The sequence below is a fragment of the Lepisosteus oculatus genome, chromosome 2 (assembly GCF_040954835.1).
Source record: "Lepisosteus oculatus isolate fLepOcu1 chromosome 2, fLepOcu1.hap2, whole genome shotgun sequence".
Taxonomy (NCBI): domain Eukaryota; kingdom Metazoa; phylum Chordata; class Actinopteri; order Semionotiformes; family Lepisosteidae; genus Lepisosteus; species Lepisosteus oculatus.
In genome coordinates, this window is record NC_090697.1 from 59093749 (window position 1) to 59110330 (window position 16582).

At 35.7% G+C, this 16582-nt stretch overlaps 1 protein-coding gene across 1 annotated transcript in view; it reads left to right on the top strand.

The window, feature by feature from the left end:
• tgfb2 (transforming growth factor, beta 2) overlaps positions 1-13514 on the top strand; it is a 54328-nt gene extending 40814 nt beyond the window's left edge. The window contains exons 3-7 of the mRNA XM_006625685.3: positions 5838-5970; positions 8101-8211; positions 10175-10319; positions 12454-12607; positions 13125-13514. Coding sequence (XP_006625748.1) covers positions 5838-5970; positions 8101-8211; positions 10175-10319; positions 12454-12607; positions 13125-13283 — 702 coding nt within the window. The 3' untranslated portion in view covers positions 13284-13514. The remainder of the gene's footprint in view (positions 1-5837; positions 5971-8100; positions 8212-10174; positions 10320-12453; positions 12608-13124) is intronic.
• Positions 13515-16582: the final 3068 nt, after the last annotated feature.

Below are 16582 nucleotides of genomic sequence, written 5' to 3' on the forward strand. Positions count from 1 at the left end.
TACTATCTGTGTTATTATAGATGTATGTGTGTATGTGAAGAGATTACATAGAAACTGTTTTCAGTGCCTTTCATGTTCAATGGTAAACTGCTACGATGAAAATTAAGTCAAGGGCTCAAAGGAATGTCCTACTGTGAGCTACATCTGTTTAGTTTCATACCTTATTCAAAATCCTCAATGGTTTTGACAGTATGGACTTACTCAGAAAATAGAAGGATTGTTGTGGTCTTCAGTAAGTTACCCACTTCTGTTATTGGATTCAATATCCTGGGTTGTTTCAAGAAATAGATGGACAAGATCTTGAGATCCACTGATGAGATCCACTCTTGGTACAATGTCCACAAGGTCAAGTTGACGGAAATGATTTCTATCTCAAAGAATAAAATATATTTATATATATATTAGATGGGATAAACACTGGCCTTGTGTTGACTAGCCTGAGGTCAGTTGTAATTCAGTGCACAGGAGCTGTGCTGAAAACACAGTATATCAAGACCTGGGTTAAGGACAGCATTCAAATCAGCAAAAAAACTGTTCAGAAATGTCCAATAATAGGCCATTATAGGGTATATGTGGAAGTATTGAAATCTGTGAACTATTGTTGGGAGATGAACAAAATAAAGGTGTTTTGTAATCCTCTAAATTGGTTTTCAAGGGTGCAATCTCCATCCAATCTCCATCCCTCCATACAGTAAATACAAATACGGCAGCAGGGAGTTATAATGCTACAAACCACAAGCACTCAGCCCATTTTTGTTTGCAGAAAAAGAAACAGCAACATGCTATTTACTAATTAATTTATTAACTTCTTGTGTGATTATTATGGCTACAATCACTTAATTTCTGTACAATTTCTTTTTCGGCATTTGGTACCAGGCTTAATAATGTTAACCTGTACAGGTAGTAAGTGGACTTTGTAGCTATTTCAGGATTCTTTTTGCCTTCCATTTTTGGCTTCCTGTTTAAGTTATACAGCAAATCATTGTATTGCAATAATTTATCCTAATGCTACCATTCTATGACATTTTGTTTCTAAATTTGTTTTATATGACCTGGAAGAGAGACCTGACCGTAGTCTTAAGATTTAGTATCTGTTCACCTTTCGCTTACACATTCTGTTAAATGCTCAGACTGAACAGTCAATATACAAGACATATGACTTTGTTTTATTATGACTGTTTAATTAACTTGGGAATCATGTACAGTATATAGTGGTCTGAGGTAAATGTGTTGCCATAATTAACTTTACTGAGGAGACTTAAAGTAATAAGAAGTTTAGTGGTGTAGACTGAGAGTGAAGACAAATATCATTATCATTGTTTGCCATTCTAGTGTAAACTAATATTATTTTTTCTAACCCTTCAGACATGAATATGTCCAGGAAATGAAAAAACTAACTTCTGTGCAATTATACAGTTTATTACTTTGAATTTTACTGTTCATAAGTAATATATACTGAAAGGTCACATGTGAGAGGAGACCTATTAATCCATCTTGTGTATTTGGTTGTTACAAGCTTAAAGAATTTTGCATTCATCTTCAATAACTAAGGAGTTGTCTATGGAGTTATTTTCTAACTTTCAATGAGATTCAAAAGATTGAATCTGAGCATTTAACCTTTCAATTCTCTTCTGACCTGAAAGGCTTCTAAGCTTTAATTCTACTTGTGTTCCTAGGTTATTGTATTGTTGTTGATCTTAGTTCCTCTGAATTGATTTGTTGAGTGCCTGTCAAGATTGAGAATACCAGAATAAAGCCCCTTCATTTTTTTGTTTCTGCTCTAAACTAAAAAAGATAAAGTTCCCTTAATCTGTTTAAGTATGACATTCCATTTGGACCAGACATTGTAACACATCATGTTGTAGAAACATCACATTTCTGCAGGGGAGAAATAACACAGGCTATAGAGAAGGGAATCAATCAAAGCCTTCCATGGCAAAAAAGTTGTCATGTACAGGTTATTTATTGGCTGAACCATTCTTGCCTGGTTGGTAAGTATACCTGCAAGTTATCTCTTCTTCATTGTCTTGCAAAACTGTTGATATTCCCAATTTCTGTACTATGGTTCTGATTGAGTTCTTCTCTTCTTTCAGTATTCCCTGCTTTTTTTTAACATAAGGTTCTTTGGTTTTCATTTTGACTATTGATTATAGACCCTACACACTTATGTCAAAGTGAGACAAGGTAATAGAATGTTCATTGGTCTTTTATGAATGCCTTATTACACAACAACAAACACCTATTTCTTCAACACTCTTGATATTTTTAGTAACTAAAGAGGGAAGAACTGAATTTTCTTTTATAAATAAACAATACTTAGAAAATCTCAGTTCAAACTTCACGTTCTTAATAGTTTTGGAGGGTACTGTCCTGTAACATATTGCCTTTCTGTTAGAAAAAGAAAGCCTTGATTTGTAAAAATACCATAAATAGATAGATAGTGGGGTAATTTTAGACCATGTTATCATATCACATATGACAGTATACATGTACTGCACATGTAAGCTCTGTGAAATTGGAAATTGGGGATAAATAATGTTGTCCAAATAATCCATGATGAAGGCAGAAATGTTGAATATTTTAATAGATATGTTAATATAGATTAGATTAATAAAGGTTAATTTCAGGATGAACAAACATGCAAAACTGTTGTCATGCAAAATTGTAACCTTGGCATCTGGATTTTATATTGGCATATATATCGGTTTGATAAGTATAGAAAGTGTGACAGAGGGAAAAGGTTAGCTTAGGGACATGGTGTTGAATATCAGACACCCACTGGACCAGTGTCTAGACACAGGTTATGGAATTCCTGGAATTGAAAGTAAGATAAGCCATCAGCAACAGCATTTTGTGTACCAGGAATGAAACAGTACTTGTATGCAAGATAAAATTACAAGTTAGAAATAGCCAAGTGATTTGTCACATTAATTAAATAATGGAGGTTTTTTTGTGGGGCTTTTGCTAAACAGTATCATCGTACAGTACACAAGGGTTTATTTTTAAATTTCAATACATAAACAGTTGTAGATTGACAGCTGAGGTATTGTATAACCATGTAAACCATACTGTTGATAATAATCTTCCAGGGGGGTAGCAGTAGCAGTGGCAGTGTAAAGTTGCATACAAGTGAGGCAGAAATATTATAATAATTGCTACTGTACAGTATATAAGAATGAGATGCTGTTCCAATGAATACACATATGAATTAATAATTGATAACGACATCATTATAGTGTTTGATAGGTTACTGTGAAGCGTCTTGATATTTTAATTATCATCCGAAATTATGTATATCATCTAGGCAATCAGAAATGTTCAGAACATTTGAAACAATGTACACTACGTAATCAATTCTGTGTTCAGTGAAATCTGAGCTTAATTTTTGCACTGTGATTTCAGCAGTGTAAATTAAAAAATACCTATAACCTTTCTCATGTATTGCTTAAGACCATGTGTTTGGTATTTAAAATGGACATTCTTGATACTTGCATTAAGTATTTGTTTGGCAGTTATTTGCCTAGATCTGATTATATGTCTAAATCTTGTAAAATGTACTGTATACTGTTATAATAGTATCTGTAACTCCATCTAATCTGTATCATTGTTATATGAAGCAATGCAGGCAATCTTTGTAAAGATTAAAAGCATGGTAATCATACTGATTTGTTTTAGACACATATAAGACAATGTTCAGTTTTGTGCTAGCATGAGTTTCTTACATTTTCAAAGCTTACGTCATCTTCTCCAAGCTTCTTATTGCTTTTGGCTGTTGTGATGGGATACCGCCCATTTTGCAGCTACTTTCCTGGGGTTGGGATTCAGCATTTGTTGATTGGACTTATATCACCAGTTGCTTAATTTCTTTTGGCCTCTACAGTGAAGGAAAATTCAATATGCACGCTATACACCAGCACTGATTACTAGGTTTTTGTTTTTAAATAAATACTGTACACACTATACAAACGTAAGCTAATCCTTTTCGCTAATCAGAGGCAAAAGGCAAAGGGCTTGTGTATATTTTACCTTGCAGCAGATGTACCAATCCCATTTCTAGTTGCAGCACTGTGGAGTAGTGGTTAGGGTTCTGGACCATAGAGTTGTGAAAGAGCTGTGCATTCATATCCCATGTAGGACACTGTTGTTTTACACTTGGACAAGTTACTTCAAGGAATACAGCTCCAAAGAAATACCCAATACCATAAATGAGTATTCTCCAGGTTATCATTGTAATTAAGAGGTTTTTCCCCTTTGACTTTTATGGTTGATAAAACCATTAAAGTGTTATATAAAACTTTCAGTAGATGAAATAATATGAAAAGTAAAGTTTTTCCAAAAGATAGCTCATCCAAGTTATTTTTTAACTACACACAGTTTAAAAAAATACATTTATTTATGAGTATTAAATTGTACCAGACAATTGTGCGATTAAAGTGACCTAAAAACTCCCATCTGATTAAAAAGGACAGTTGCTCCTGATGACATAATATCAGAGAAATGTGGAGAGAAATATTTAAATTTATATAAATTGTAATGCCTCCCAGGGTGCAGGAATGCTGCGGGGGTGGAGCTTCTCCATGGCGACACTGTGTTTCTATGTGACCACAGCAGAGGACAGTCTCTGACTGATAAGACAATCAGTGTTTGAGTAACAACCACCTATAAAATAACACTAAACAGAAGGCTTGTGGCAGTGTGTGTGAGATTTAGAAAAGAGAAGCAACAAACAAAGCAGGTTTCAGTTCAAAACCCCCACGTGGGTATAGATGAGAGTGACAATTCCAATTGCAATTGTGTGAATACCCCCCCACGAGGGATGCAGTGTGAGCAGCGGATTAATGACTCATATGATTATGTAAGAATCGAAGAGTTCTAAAGGCTGTTCTAAAGTGGAGAGTGAAAAAGTAAGCCTATGTGAGGGAGAAAGCACTGCCCCCAGAAGGTGCAGTGAGTAATAATGAAAGTTCAGAAGGGAGCTTTGGTCATTAAAGCAAACAGCCTGTTCTGAGAAAGAACAGGACTGTCTGAGTAGACAGATGTCTGCAAAAGTGGTTTTAAATGTGTGGGAATTTTGGTGTGTGATAAATGTGAGTAAGTGTGTGAGCCACAGAGTAGGGGTGGTTCTGGGAGACGTTCTGGGAGAGAGCAAGGAGCACGAGAGTCTCCAAATGAGAGAAAGAGGAGGAGGCTACATGAGAGAAGTCCAAGAGAGATCTGGACTAGACAGGGAACAGTCAGGGAACAGAGAGGCTCCTAGACAAATTAAGAAACATAGAGGTGCAGGGAAGACTCACAGTGAGTAGCTGCCTCGAATAGTTGCAGGTGGTTGCAGTGACCACCTGCAAGTAATGCAAAGATAGCCATAGAGCAGGTCTGGCCAAATAACCGAGTCAAGGATGTTCCACTACCCTACTACCCAACACTTCCTACTACCCAGAAGAGACAAACTGGTGAAAGTGAATAGATCTGAGAGTTCATGAGCCAAGGGCTCAGTGAACGTTGAGAGTAGACTATCTCGGATGGAATTAGCATAAAAAACAAGTGAGTTTTCGCCTCGTGTCCTAGTTATCCTGACGAGGGGGCTGAGTAATACCACTACCCTTGGAGAAGGGTATATGTGACAGAGGAAACTGCTGTAAAATTATAGCAAAAGGTTTCTCTAACAGACTGTGAGGGGGTCTTAGTCGATAAGAACTCACCTGTTCAGTGTCCAAAGTGGTGTCCACATCCCCGGGGCATCACAAAATGCAACTAAAAATAATGATAATGTTGGAATTGTCACCCATTTATATTTCAATGAACAGTACCAATACAGATCTGCCTTTCATGTCTTACAGGTCCTTGGTCACAAAGAACTAACATCGCCAACCCAACGATACATTGACAGTAAAGTAGTGAAAACAAAAATGGAGGGAGAGTGGTTATCCTTTGACGTTACAGAAGCTGTAAGTGAGTGGCTTCTTCACAGAGGTGAGACTTTAAAAATTGAATTTCTACTAATCTTGTTTAAAAATCTCAATGTTTTGTTAAATGCAGACATTATTAAAATAGCCCAGAATTTGAATATTGCTAATCCTATTTGTAAAGTTCTGCTTTCGTGAATTTATTTTTATTCTTAATTTTAATCAGCAACATATAAAAACACTAAATACATTTAAGACTACCCAATTAGACATTTTAATAGTGTAATCAAACATTCAAGTTATTATTGGTTGAAACAATTGATAATTTATTTGGGGGAAATTAATGGTTTTATTTATGGTTTCTGCCACCACGCAGCAAGAAATGACACTGTTTCTAATTACAAATAGAATGTAGTTGGAGCCAATCACTTTTCTTTCTTTAAGAAAATGCTAGTTGAGATCCTCATATCACTCAGCTAGTCACTGATAAATTAGCTAAATAGGCTGAAAGGCCACCTCTTAGTTTTAACTTTTTTGATGTTCTGGATGGCACAGTGGTGCAGTGGTAAGCATTGCTGCCTTGCAAAACGGGGGTCTTGGATTCAGATCCTGGGGTTTTCTAGCTGCATGGAGTTTGTATGTTCTCCTGTGATTGCATAGTTTTCCTCTGGGTGCTCCAAGTTCCAAAATCCACATACTGGTATGTTAATTGGCTTTGGTAAAAATTGGCCCCGGTGTGAGTGTGAACATGTGTTTGTATCCGTGTGTGCCCTGTGATGGACTGTAATCCAGGGTGTCCTGCTTTGCGCCCAGTGCTTGTCTCCAGCCCTCCTTTAAAGTACTTCCAAAGTACTTTAGTTTCTAAAAAACGAAGTAAAATACTTAATTTATAGATCTTTGCACATGTGTCTTCATAAAATTGTTAGAAATACATTTTTAGTTTAAGTTACACTGAAAATCTTAAACCCATTGTGTTTTGGGATAGTTGTACAACAAATAATGAAAGTGCAGTTTGTGTGAGGTGTGTTGATCCATGATTTAAACAAGTTGTTATATACGTTTTATAAGATTGCCATGCGACAAAGATCATGCCGACATCTCTGCACAGTGCAGTATGACACGGGTCATTACAGCAAGTACTAACTTTCAGCACCTCAGCCCCATTACCACATCACTCATGTACAGTGAAAGACTATGACAGAGTACCCTCAACACCTTGCAGAGCACAGTTTCTGTTTAACTGTAGTTTCTGTTGCACTGCTATATTACAAGTGTAGTTTTGCTTATAGCATTGAATGGTTACATAACACAGCTGTTGGAAGTTTCTCTCTTCAGAAAGGACATTTTTTCTAATTAGTAAAGGACACTTGAGACATGATTTCTGCTATATTAGAAACTATTCAATAATGTTTCAGTAATGATTTACACTTACAGTATGTAGGACTTTTCTGAACACTCCACTCAAAGCGCTTTACAGGTAGTGGGGACTTCCCTCCACCACCACCTATTGTAGCACAACCTGGCAGCAAAAGTGCGTCAGTACCCTCACCACACAGCTTTCAGTGGAGAGGAGAACAGAATGATGAAGCCAATTCATAGATGGGCATTATTAGGAGGCCATAACTGGTAAAGGCCCGGGGGGGAATTTGGCCAGCACACTGGGGTAACACCCCTACTATTTTCAAGAAATGTCCTAAGATTTTTAATGACCAAGGAGATTATTTAATTGTTAAATTATTATTTAACAGTAAATAATGTAATTATTTAATAGTCATTATCCAGCAATCGTGACAATGATTTTACAATCATGACTTGAAAAGGAGACGGTTTACTCAAAGTCATGGACTAAGCCCTCTCTTTTTTGTCATTTAAATGTATTGTAGTTTAATGCAATGCAATGAGCCACACAGTGAAGGGACTATGCTGTTATGGCTTTGCAACTAATTATGTTGTATACTAGCAGGCCATGAAGTTAATGGGGCTGTGTTGCAAATGGGGCACTTAGAGATGTCAGGTACAGTCTTTGTCTTGTTATAATGTCATGAAACCATTGTGTGGAAATGGCCAACACAAAACATTACGAATGCAATGCATTCTGACACTATGGATTTAAATACGGGGTGAACATGTATAAGACATAATATAACTATATCATTGTATAAAACATTTTAAATTCTAATGTTTTTTTTTTTACCAGAAAGAAACAATGGATTCAAAATAAGTTTGCACTGCCCATGTTGTACATTTGTACCTTCAAACAATTACATCATACCAAATAAGAGTGAGGAGCTAGAAACCAAATTTGCAGGTAATTGCCTAAAATGTCCTTGTTCTCAAAGTAAACTGTTACTGTTTTGGTTTGGGACTTTTCTTTAATTAATGTACTGGACTAATGGTTTTATTTTAAATAACTGGTGGTTTTCTTAGATTTAGACATCCATAAGACATATTAAGTGGACTTTATTTTGATAATATTGTATATTTTAAATGTGCTGTAAAATTGTCTAGCTTTCATAGATTCACCATGGAAAATTTCATAAAAATATGATTAAATAGCAATTATACTGGAATTTTTGTTTGTTGCACAACATTGTTGAAGAATTGCAAAAACTACAATGTGTAAGGTAATGTGCTTTTATGACATTAAAAAACATGTAGGCTTTTACCAACATTTGTACTTCTGTGAATTGACTACTGTAAGAGTTTAGACCTGGTTACATCTGGGTTCACAAGGAATAACAACACCCAAGAATTAGGTGTTTGTGGATGTTTACTGAGTATTTAGTTCAGTGAGATTAGTTTAACCATCTTGGCTGAGGGTGAAGGCTAAACTAGAAGTTAGGATGCCCATACAGAATGAGAAGTTAACCAAGGGTTAGGTACAAAGGTGGAGATGGCATGAAGGAGGGATACATGAGATGTGAGTAAATGTGATTTACTCTTGGTTATTTACTGAATAACATCTAAATAGCGTGCTAACATAATATGAATTGTCTAAGTGAATCCAATTATGTTTTGCACCTAGAAAAACATGTCATGGAAAAGATGTTTTGAATTAATATACAAATAGATTACAGTAGCAGAGTAACTGCTATATGAGTTTTTGTTTCCAAAACAGCAGTTCCTACCTGTTTTTTCATTTACTGAGCACAGCTGAATAAGCGGGGTCTCTTATAATGCCAAAAATCAGTTGTTGTGGCATTTCACTTGAATAATTAGCCAGAAGTGTTATTGTTTTCATACTTGGGTACTATTCGTTACTATAGTAAGGTGAAGTGTGGGAGTGTGGGTTCTGAAACCAATAGGAGATTTTAACACAGGAAGTAATGGAAACTGAATTTCTATTATACAATTTTTTCACCTTATAAGTAGTTTCCGGGGATTGAATTAAGCTTATATAATGAGGGATGACTTCATTAATATTGATATTAGTTACCCTTGTTAGCACACAGTACTTGTACTGAGCTGGCCTGAGAAAATCCAACAAAATGACCCAGATGTCACAGGACAGATTATGAATCCTTCTGAATTGTTTTCTAATCATTTAGGTTTAAGTATTATTTTTCTTTTCAGTATCAATCTGGGGAATAGTAAAAGAAAGTAAAGTTGGGACATTTTTTACAAGACATCTGATGTGTTCTTTTATAGTGTGTCGAATGTTACAATTGTAACAACTACTGTAATAACAATTATTAGAACAATATCATGACATATTATTATAAAATAATATAGGACAAGTAATTTAATCTTTAACCGTTGGCAGTCCTTCGCTTGAAAGAGACCATACACAATCATAGCTTCTAAACTGCACCCAAACCCCATTTGTTTAGAATGCACACAGCTCTGCATATGCAGTAACAGGTAATGGGCAATGTATACCTAAGGGTTCTAGGAATGTCACATGCCATGCCTTTTGCTCATAAACATTTTTTCAACAATATTTGATTTCCTTCACATGTGAATCATTCTAGATTTGACAAGATTTACAAACACTTTTCTACTACAATGGTAGATGAAAGAAATGGTTAAATGATTCTATTAATGATCTTCAAATTGCGTGAAAAGAATCACAGCGTGATAGTTTCCATCTTGCACCAGAAAATCACCAGATGTTTAATTCTCACCAATTAGTTGTCTTCTCATTTTCTTTTTTAATTTGAAGCAGTAGAGTAGAGTAACAAGCATACTTATCCAAACAAGGGAAATACAGTTGCTAAGCTAAATGGAAGGAATGTGTTAAAATGCTATTTAGCACTTTAATATCTTCCAAGGTATTGATGACATCTACATCCGTAATTCGAAAGACAGTGAAAGAAGTCCTCACCTTTTGCTGATGCTGCTTCCATCATACAGACTTGAGTCTCAACAAACCAGCCGTAGGAAAAAAAGGGCCTTAGATGCTGCATATTGCTCAAGGTATGGATGTGGATACAATCTGTAAAAGGCTTTTCTGTTGTACCTATATTATTTTTTCCTGTAAATCTTTCTGGTGATATACAGTGCCTTGCAAAAGTATTCACCCTCTTCCAATGATGCCCCATTTTGTTAAATAAGTAATGAAGTGTAGATGGTCCCTGTTACAATTATCTCTGCTGTACCCCTACTCATACTTGATTCTTTCTGACCAGAACATTATCGTTAACTTGTCTTCTCACACGTTAAAATTCCTCATAAAATGCGCATTCAAAATCATAAAGAATGAAAATTCCTAAATAAAATGCTTGCAAATTTCCCTTGTAATATAACACAATCTATTTTATAGTCAATATTAATGTCAAATAACAAAATCAATATTAATTCAAATCAGTGTGGTCCTTTGTGCCTCCCCCCTCTACCTCGTGTGTCTTTGAGCCCAGTTTTTGGTAGAGGAGAAAACAGGGCCTGGGCTTCCTTCTCTGCGCTTTCTAGAGTTCCTGGTGTCCGAGTCCTCACCTGAGACCAAAGCTGCGATCTCCCACTTTTTCAGTTCTTCTTTGACTTCCCCAAAATTTTCCTTAGTTTTCATCACTGGGGCTATTTGAAACACCCGTAACAGGGGCTCATGACTTGTTCTTAGGGGGGTGCTTTGGTGCTTTGAGTCTGGGCAGAGCTAACCACCCGGGGTTCATGAACTGGCTGTATACAGATCTTCTTCTTCTTCTTTTTCTTCTTCTTCTTCTTCTTCTTCTTCTTCTTCTTCTTCTTCTTCTTCACAGCATTAGTCCCAGACTGTCCTGGGGTCAGCTGCTTTGGTTGCTCTTCTCCACTTGTCTCTTTCGAGCACATATTCCTCACTCACTTCCCATACCTCAATATCTTTTCTCACACAATCTATCCATCTCTTTCTAGGCCTGCCTCTTCCCCTGTTACCTTCCACCTCAAAATTCATTACCCTCTTTGTTACTTCCTCAGTGTCCCTCCTCATGATATGTCCATACCACCGTAACCTCGCCTCTCGCATCTTCTCAACCACATCCACCACCCTACATCGTCTACGGATTTCTTCATTTCTGATCTTATCCTTCATTGAAATCTGCATAATCCATCTCAACATCCTCATTTCAGTTCTTCTCATCAAGTTCTCTTCCCTCTTTATAACTGCCAAGCATTCTGCTCTGTATAGTAGTACAGGTCTAATCACAATTTTGTACATTTTGCACTTTAACTTTCTAGGAATTTTCCTGTCATAGATTATTCCAGTTATTTCTCTCCACTTGTTCCATCCAGCTTTCACTTTTTGTTTTACTGCCTCCAGTGTTTCTCCTCCCTTTACCAGTTTTGATCCAAGGTATTTAAAGCCATCAACCTGTTTCAGTTTTCCTCCATTTGTCTCCTCAACATTGGTCATAGTATCTCCTCTTCTCTCCATTACCATTATTTCAGATTTTCATTCATTTTCAGTCCACCCTTTTAAAGACTCCTCTGCCATTTGAACACTTTCTCTTGTAGTTTTACTTCTGAATCTGCCATAAGTGCAACATCATCAGCAAAGATGAGTTCCCAAGGCACTTCTGTTTTTACCTCCTCTGTCAGTGTGTCAATGTCAGTGTGTCAATAATGTTTATAAAAAGGAAAGGACTTAGTGCTGATCCTTGGTGTACTCCAACTGTGATTTCAAACTCTTTTGTCTCTCCCCGTTGTGAACTAGCTGTATACAGATGGCCGTGTATAATGATGCATTGTGTATTCCCACCCTGTTCCAGAGCCTCTGAGTCCAAGGCTCAGTGAGACCTGTCTCACAATCCTACATGTCACCTATAGTCTGAACTATGTGTCATTAACATTAACAAGTGTCTGCACAAGAATCTCTGATCGATGGGAAGCTTAAGAAGAAGGAAATACATATGCACCACGCTTTACAAGGGATGCTAGCCATTCTATGCAACCTTAAGACCTATATAGCCCCAAACACCTTTTGACCCACACCAATGTTTTGTGTACTCTCCTTACGTATTCAATATTAACAAATAATAAAGTTAACATTGGTGAAATAAAATATTATTGTTGAAAGTAGAAGGAATTGTGATTTTAAGTGTTTTTCTCAGCTATATTTTTTTAAATATAATAACAGGAATGTACAGGACAACTGCTGCTTGCGCCCATTATACATTGACTTTAAGAGGGATCTTGGCTGGAAATGGATTCATGAACCAAAGGGATATAATGCAAATTTTTGCGCAGGGGCTTGTCCATATTTATGGAGTGCCGATACTCAAAATAGCAAGGTGAGTGGTTTGCATGTGTGAACTTTTCCTAAATACATAAGCAAACTACAGCATTATTGAGAATATGAAGTCATATAATTTATTTAATAAATATAGTATATAAATAATGTTTTTTTATCACAATACACTGGAGGAAAAAAAAACATGTTTTCTTTTTAAACATGGATGTAGCCTATCATTCGGTATTCAAATAATATTTTGAAATCATCTGTTAAATAATGTTTTATTCATCTGTTAAATTATAAATAGACTGGGACTTTTAAATGGCTCATCTGAAAAAGGCACCTGTGCAGATTACTGTCACAAAATGGAGTGAAAGTGGAGAGAAGGAGGATTTTAAACATTGCATTCAAACTGTAAATAATAAAGGGAGTACATTATTAGACAATAATATTAAACAGCATTTAAATACAGAGTGCCCTAATTTAGTATTAGGTACAATTAAGGGGTACAGGCTTCAATATTGCAGTTTCACTTTTGATGTTTATTGTTTCACATATACATGTTTGTTTTACAGGTAATTGGTCTGTACAGCACAATAAACCCAGAAGCTTCAGCATCTCCTTGCTGTGTGTCTCAAGATTTAGAGCCTCTTACCATCTTGTATTACATTGGCAAAACCCCCAAAATTGAACAGCTTTCAAACATGATTGTCAAATCTTGCAAATGCAGATAAAACATTTCGTAGTTGGGAAGTTTGATTATATCAGTGTTAAAAGACACCTTCAAAACAGAACCATAGTATGGATGGACGAATCTTAAAGGCCAACGGAAGAAATGCTTTTCAAAGGCATTAACTGCCTTGCTTCACCTACTTTGTTCGTGAGATAAAGGAGATAATTGTAAACACTGGAAGAATCTTTAAGTGTCGATATGTGAAATAAATATAAGAATTCCATTTCCCTGATTTTACTGTCCTAGTCTGGTGCCAGTAATTTCTCTCTGTATTGTTTTCCATCTTTAGAGCTACCCTTTTAAAATAACAAAACCCATTTCCAATTTGTTTAGTACTTAAAAGTAAGTGTACATTTTAAGGCCTTCAAATCTCAGAAGTAGTTGCACTGCTTAAAAGACTGTCTTTTCATACCGAATAGTGTTGATATTTTCCTCAACAGCACTTCGTTTTGCTAAAAAAAAACATGTAGTAGCTACAAAATAAAGAATACTTTTTTGAAAGAGCAGAAAATGGCCCAATGTGGAGTGGAGCTGATTTCATCTTGTAACCAGTACAACATTGTCACCATTATTTTTTCTGATGGCAATTGGAAGGAAGAAAGGGGACTATTTCGAAGTGATTTCGAAGTGATTATGTAAAAAAGACACCGGTAACATTGTTGATTTAACACGTTAAATTAATAAAAATAATTTTAAATACTCTCAAACTGTGGCAAAATAACATTAAAACAAGGGTGCTACTGTGATCACTCAGTTTCTAGAATGCATTGAAATTCAAACAAAGCTTACCAAGAACGTTTTCCCAGACTCCTTTCTGCAATGACTTTTAGTTTCACCATTTCTTATGTATCAGTTTCTAGTCATGGGGTCAAATTCTTCTCCATAAATCATGCTTTTTTTATTCTTGAGAAGGATTATTTATTATGATATATATGTTGTCCATGTCTTGGGAACTTATGTCAGAATTGCATTAGGAGAATTGTGTGGAGTCTGTGTTAATGTGATTTCCTATTTAATTAGATATTTAATATTAGACATATTAAAACAAGTTAAAATACAGGAAAATGTTTTATCTTATACAGTATACACTGCTGTTAAAGGACTTTGACATGATAGCAGTATAAAATTTATGTATATTATAGGCATCAACATTTTTCACGAAGCCTTCACTTGTGTGTTCTACTACTATAAGAACTGTGTTATTACTGTAATTTAGTTTTATTAAGGAAAAAAAAACAAGATCCTCATTAAGCAATCCTTTAATAAACAGTATCAAAATCATAAAGAATTCAATGAAAACTAGATATGAGCAGCTGATATGAGATTTTAGTGAAGCTTCCCCATCACATTTACCAATCAAATTTTGTTCCATTGTGAAGTTCCTTTTCATTAATAGGATTTGTATTTCTTTTCATGTCAGTAAAGCTAAAAGGCTGTATTGTGGTTTAGGACTTACTGTATCTAAAAATATGGCTAAAATGTCAGAAGATTGCAATGTTCTATCTCTGCATGTAGAAAATATAAAATGAAAGGAGTAGAATAATAAAAAAATGTCTAAGTATCTTACACAGCACTGTATACTAAAATGTCATTAGCGTGGGACAAGAATTTTCCTTTTTGTTCCTTTAGGTACAGTATGTTGTCACATGCTGTGTCCTGAAAACAAAGTACAATTTGTTAGCTTTTAAAATCAAATTTTGGATTTAAAAAGCAAATGGCTACATTTTACAAAGATAAAAGTCATTACATAAAAAAATGAAAAGCCTTAGTTAATACTGTTGCTTCCTAGTTTGAAAATATATTTTATAGGTATAGAGATCACCCAGTTGTGCATCTCTTAATAATGGAACAAGTAATAGGTTTATTCCATGCTGAAAAAAAGAAGAAAGAAAACACAATGTTTCGGCCGTGGAGCCTTCTTCAGGTGAAGGCCTTCTTCAGGCCTTCGTCACACCTGAAGAAGGCTCCACGGCCGAAACATTGTGTTTTCTTTCTTCTTTTTTTCAGCATGGAATAAACCTATTTCTTGTTCCTTTGCAGCCTACGCATGCTGACGCAGCTACCCACCTGAATCTCTTAATAATTATAGGTAATACTAACTTTCAGTGATTTGACATGTAGCCTATTAAACATAAAGTAAGTTACCAAGAACTTGATTATGTGAGTGTATTGAATGCACTATTAAAAATAAAATTAATGCCAGTTCTGCTGTGTAAACTTAATCTGTTAAAATAAGATATCAATTATGTAAATGTGTTGCTTCATGTTTAAAGTGACATCATAAAAGTCTAACTTGGAAAGTTTTTGGAAGCATATCCCTTTTGGTACACTATAAGCCATCTACAAAGAGACATATTGTAAATTTAAACCGTGGGGATAGGTACAAAGTGAATTGTGGCTGCAACACTGGCCATATTGCATTTACTATTAAAGCTGCACAAATTAGGATCTTAGTGATGATCCAGCTTGTGCTAAGATTAGTTGACCATTTCTTTCTGTACCCTTTATTTAATTCAATCTATCAACATTGAATTCTGCAAATTGAGATGTACAGGTATCGTGCCTAAATGAAGAATAAAGAGTATCTCTGGCAGGAATCTGTAAGAGTAAGAAGCACAAACATGAAAACGCAATGTGAGGAATTTGCCTTGCATTTAAGCAGCTCCACACTCTCCTGAAATCTCCCCTAACAACATGGAATTTATTGTAGCACAGGCCTTCAGACTGCTGGAGTGCTGTTATTTGTCTTAGACTGATATTTGTTTTGTTCATTAGGTGATATTACTATGGTAATTAGTAATAGTATGATAAATACTGACATACAGTGTTTATCACATACTAGCAGTTATCATCGTAATTTTTCTGTCCTGTGCCACATTGCCTATTTCGCTGTGCTGGAAGTCACGCCATTTGTTCATTGCCTGTGTCATGGTCTTCCTGGTAGCTTTGGCTCTCTTCACTTATGTGGATCTGTATGTCTTCTATTGCAATGGGAGCTCACGTGTAACAGGGCTCAGTGCCCCTTGAAACCTAGACACGTAAAATTACAGTATGTCTATACAGGACCCAGGCTTATGTCTGTGCTTTTTGTTCATTTTGTTCATTTGTTCATTTTAAACTTAATGCTGTTGTTCTGCAGTTTCACCACAGCTCTGGACTGTCAAAGGAATTACTAAATATTGCAATGCTGAAGATGATCTTTATTATCATATTTACACCTAAACTGTGTCTTTAAGCATACTACAGCTATTAGGCCAACATAGGGCACTAAAACGATTGCTTTACTGCAAGGCCAACTGG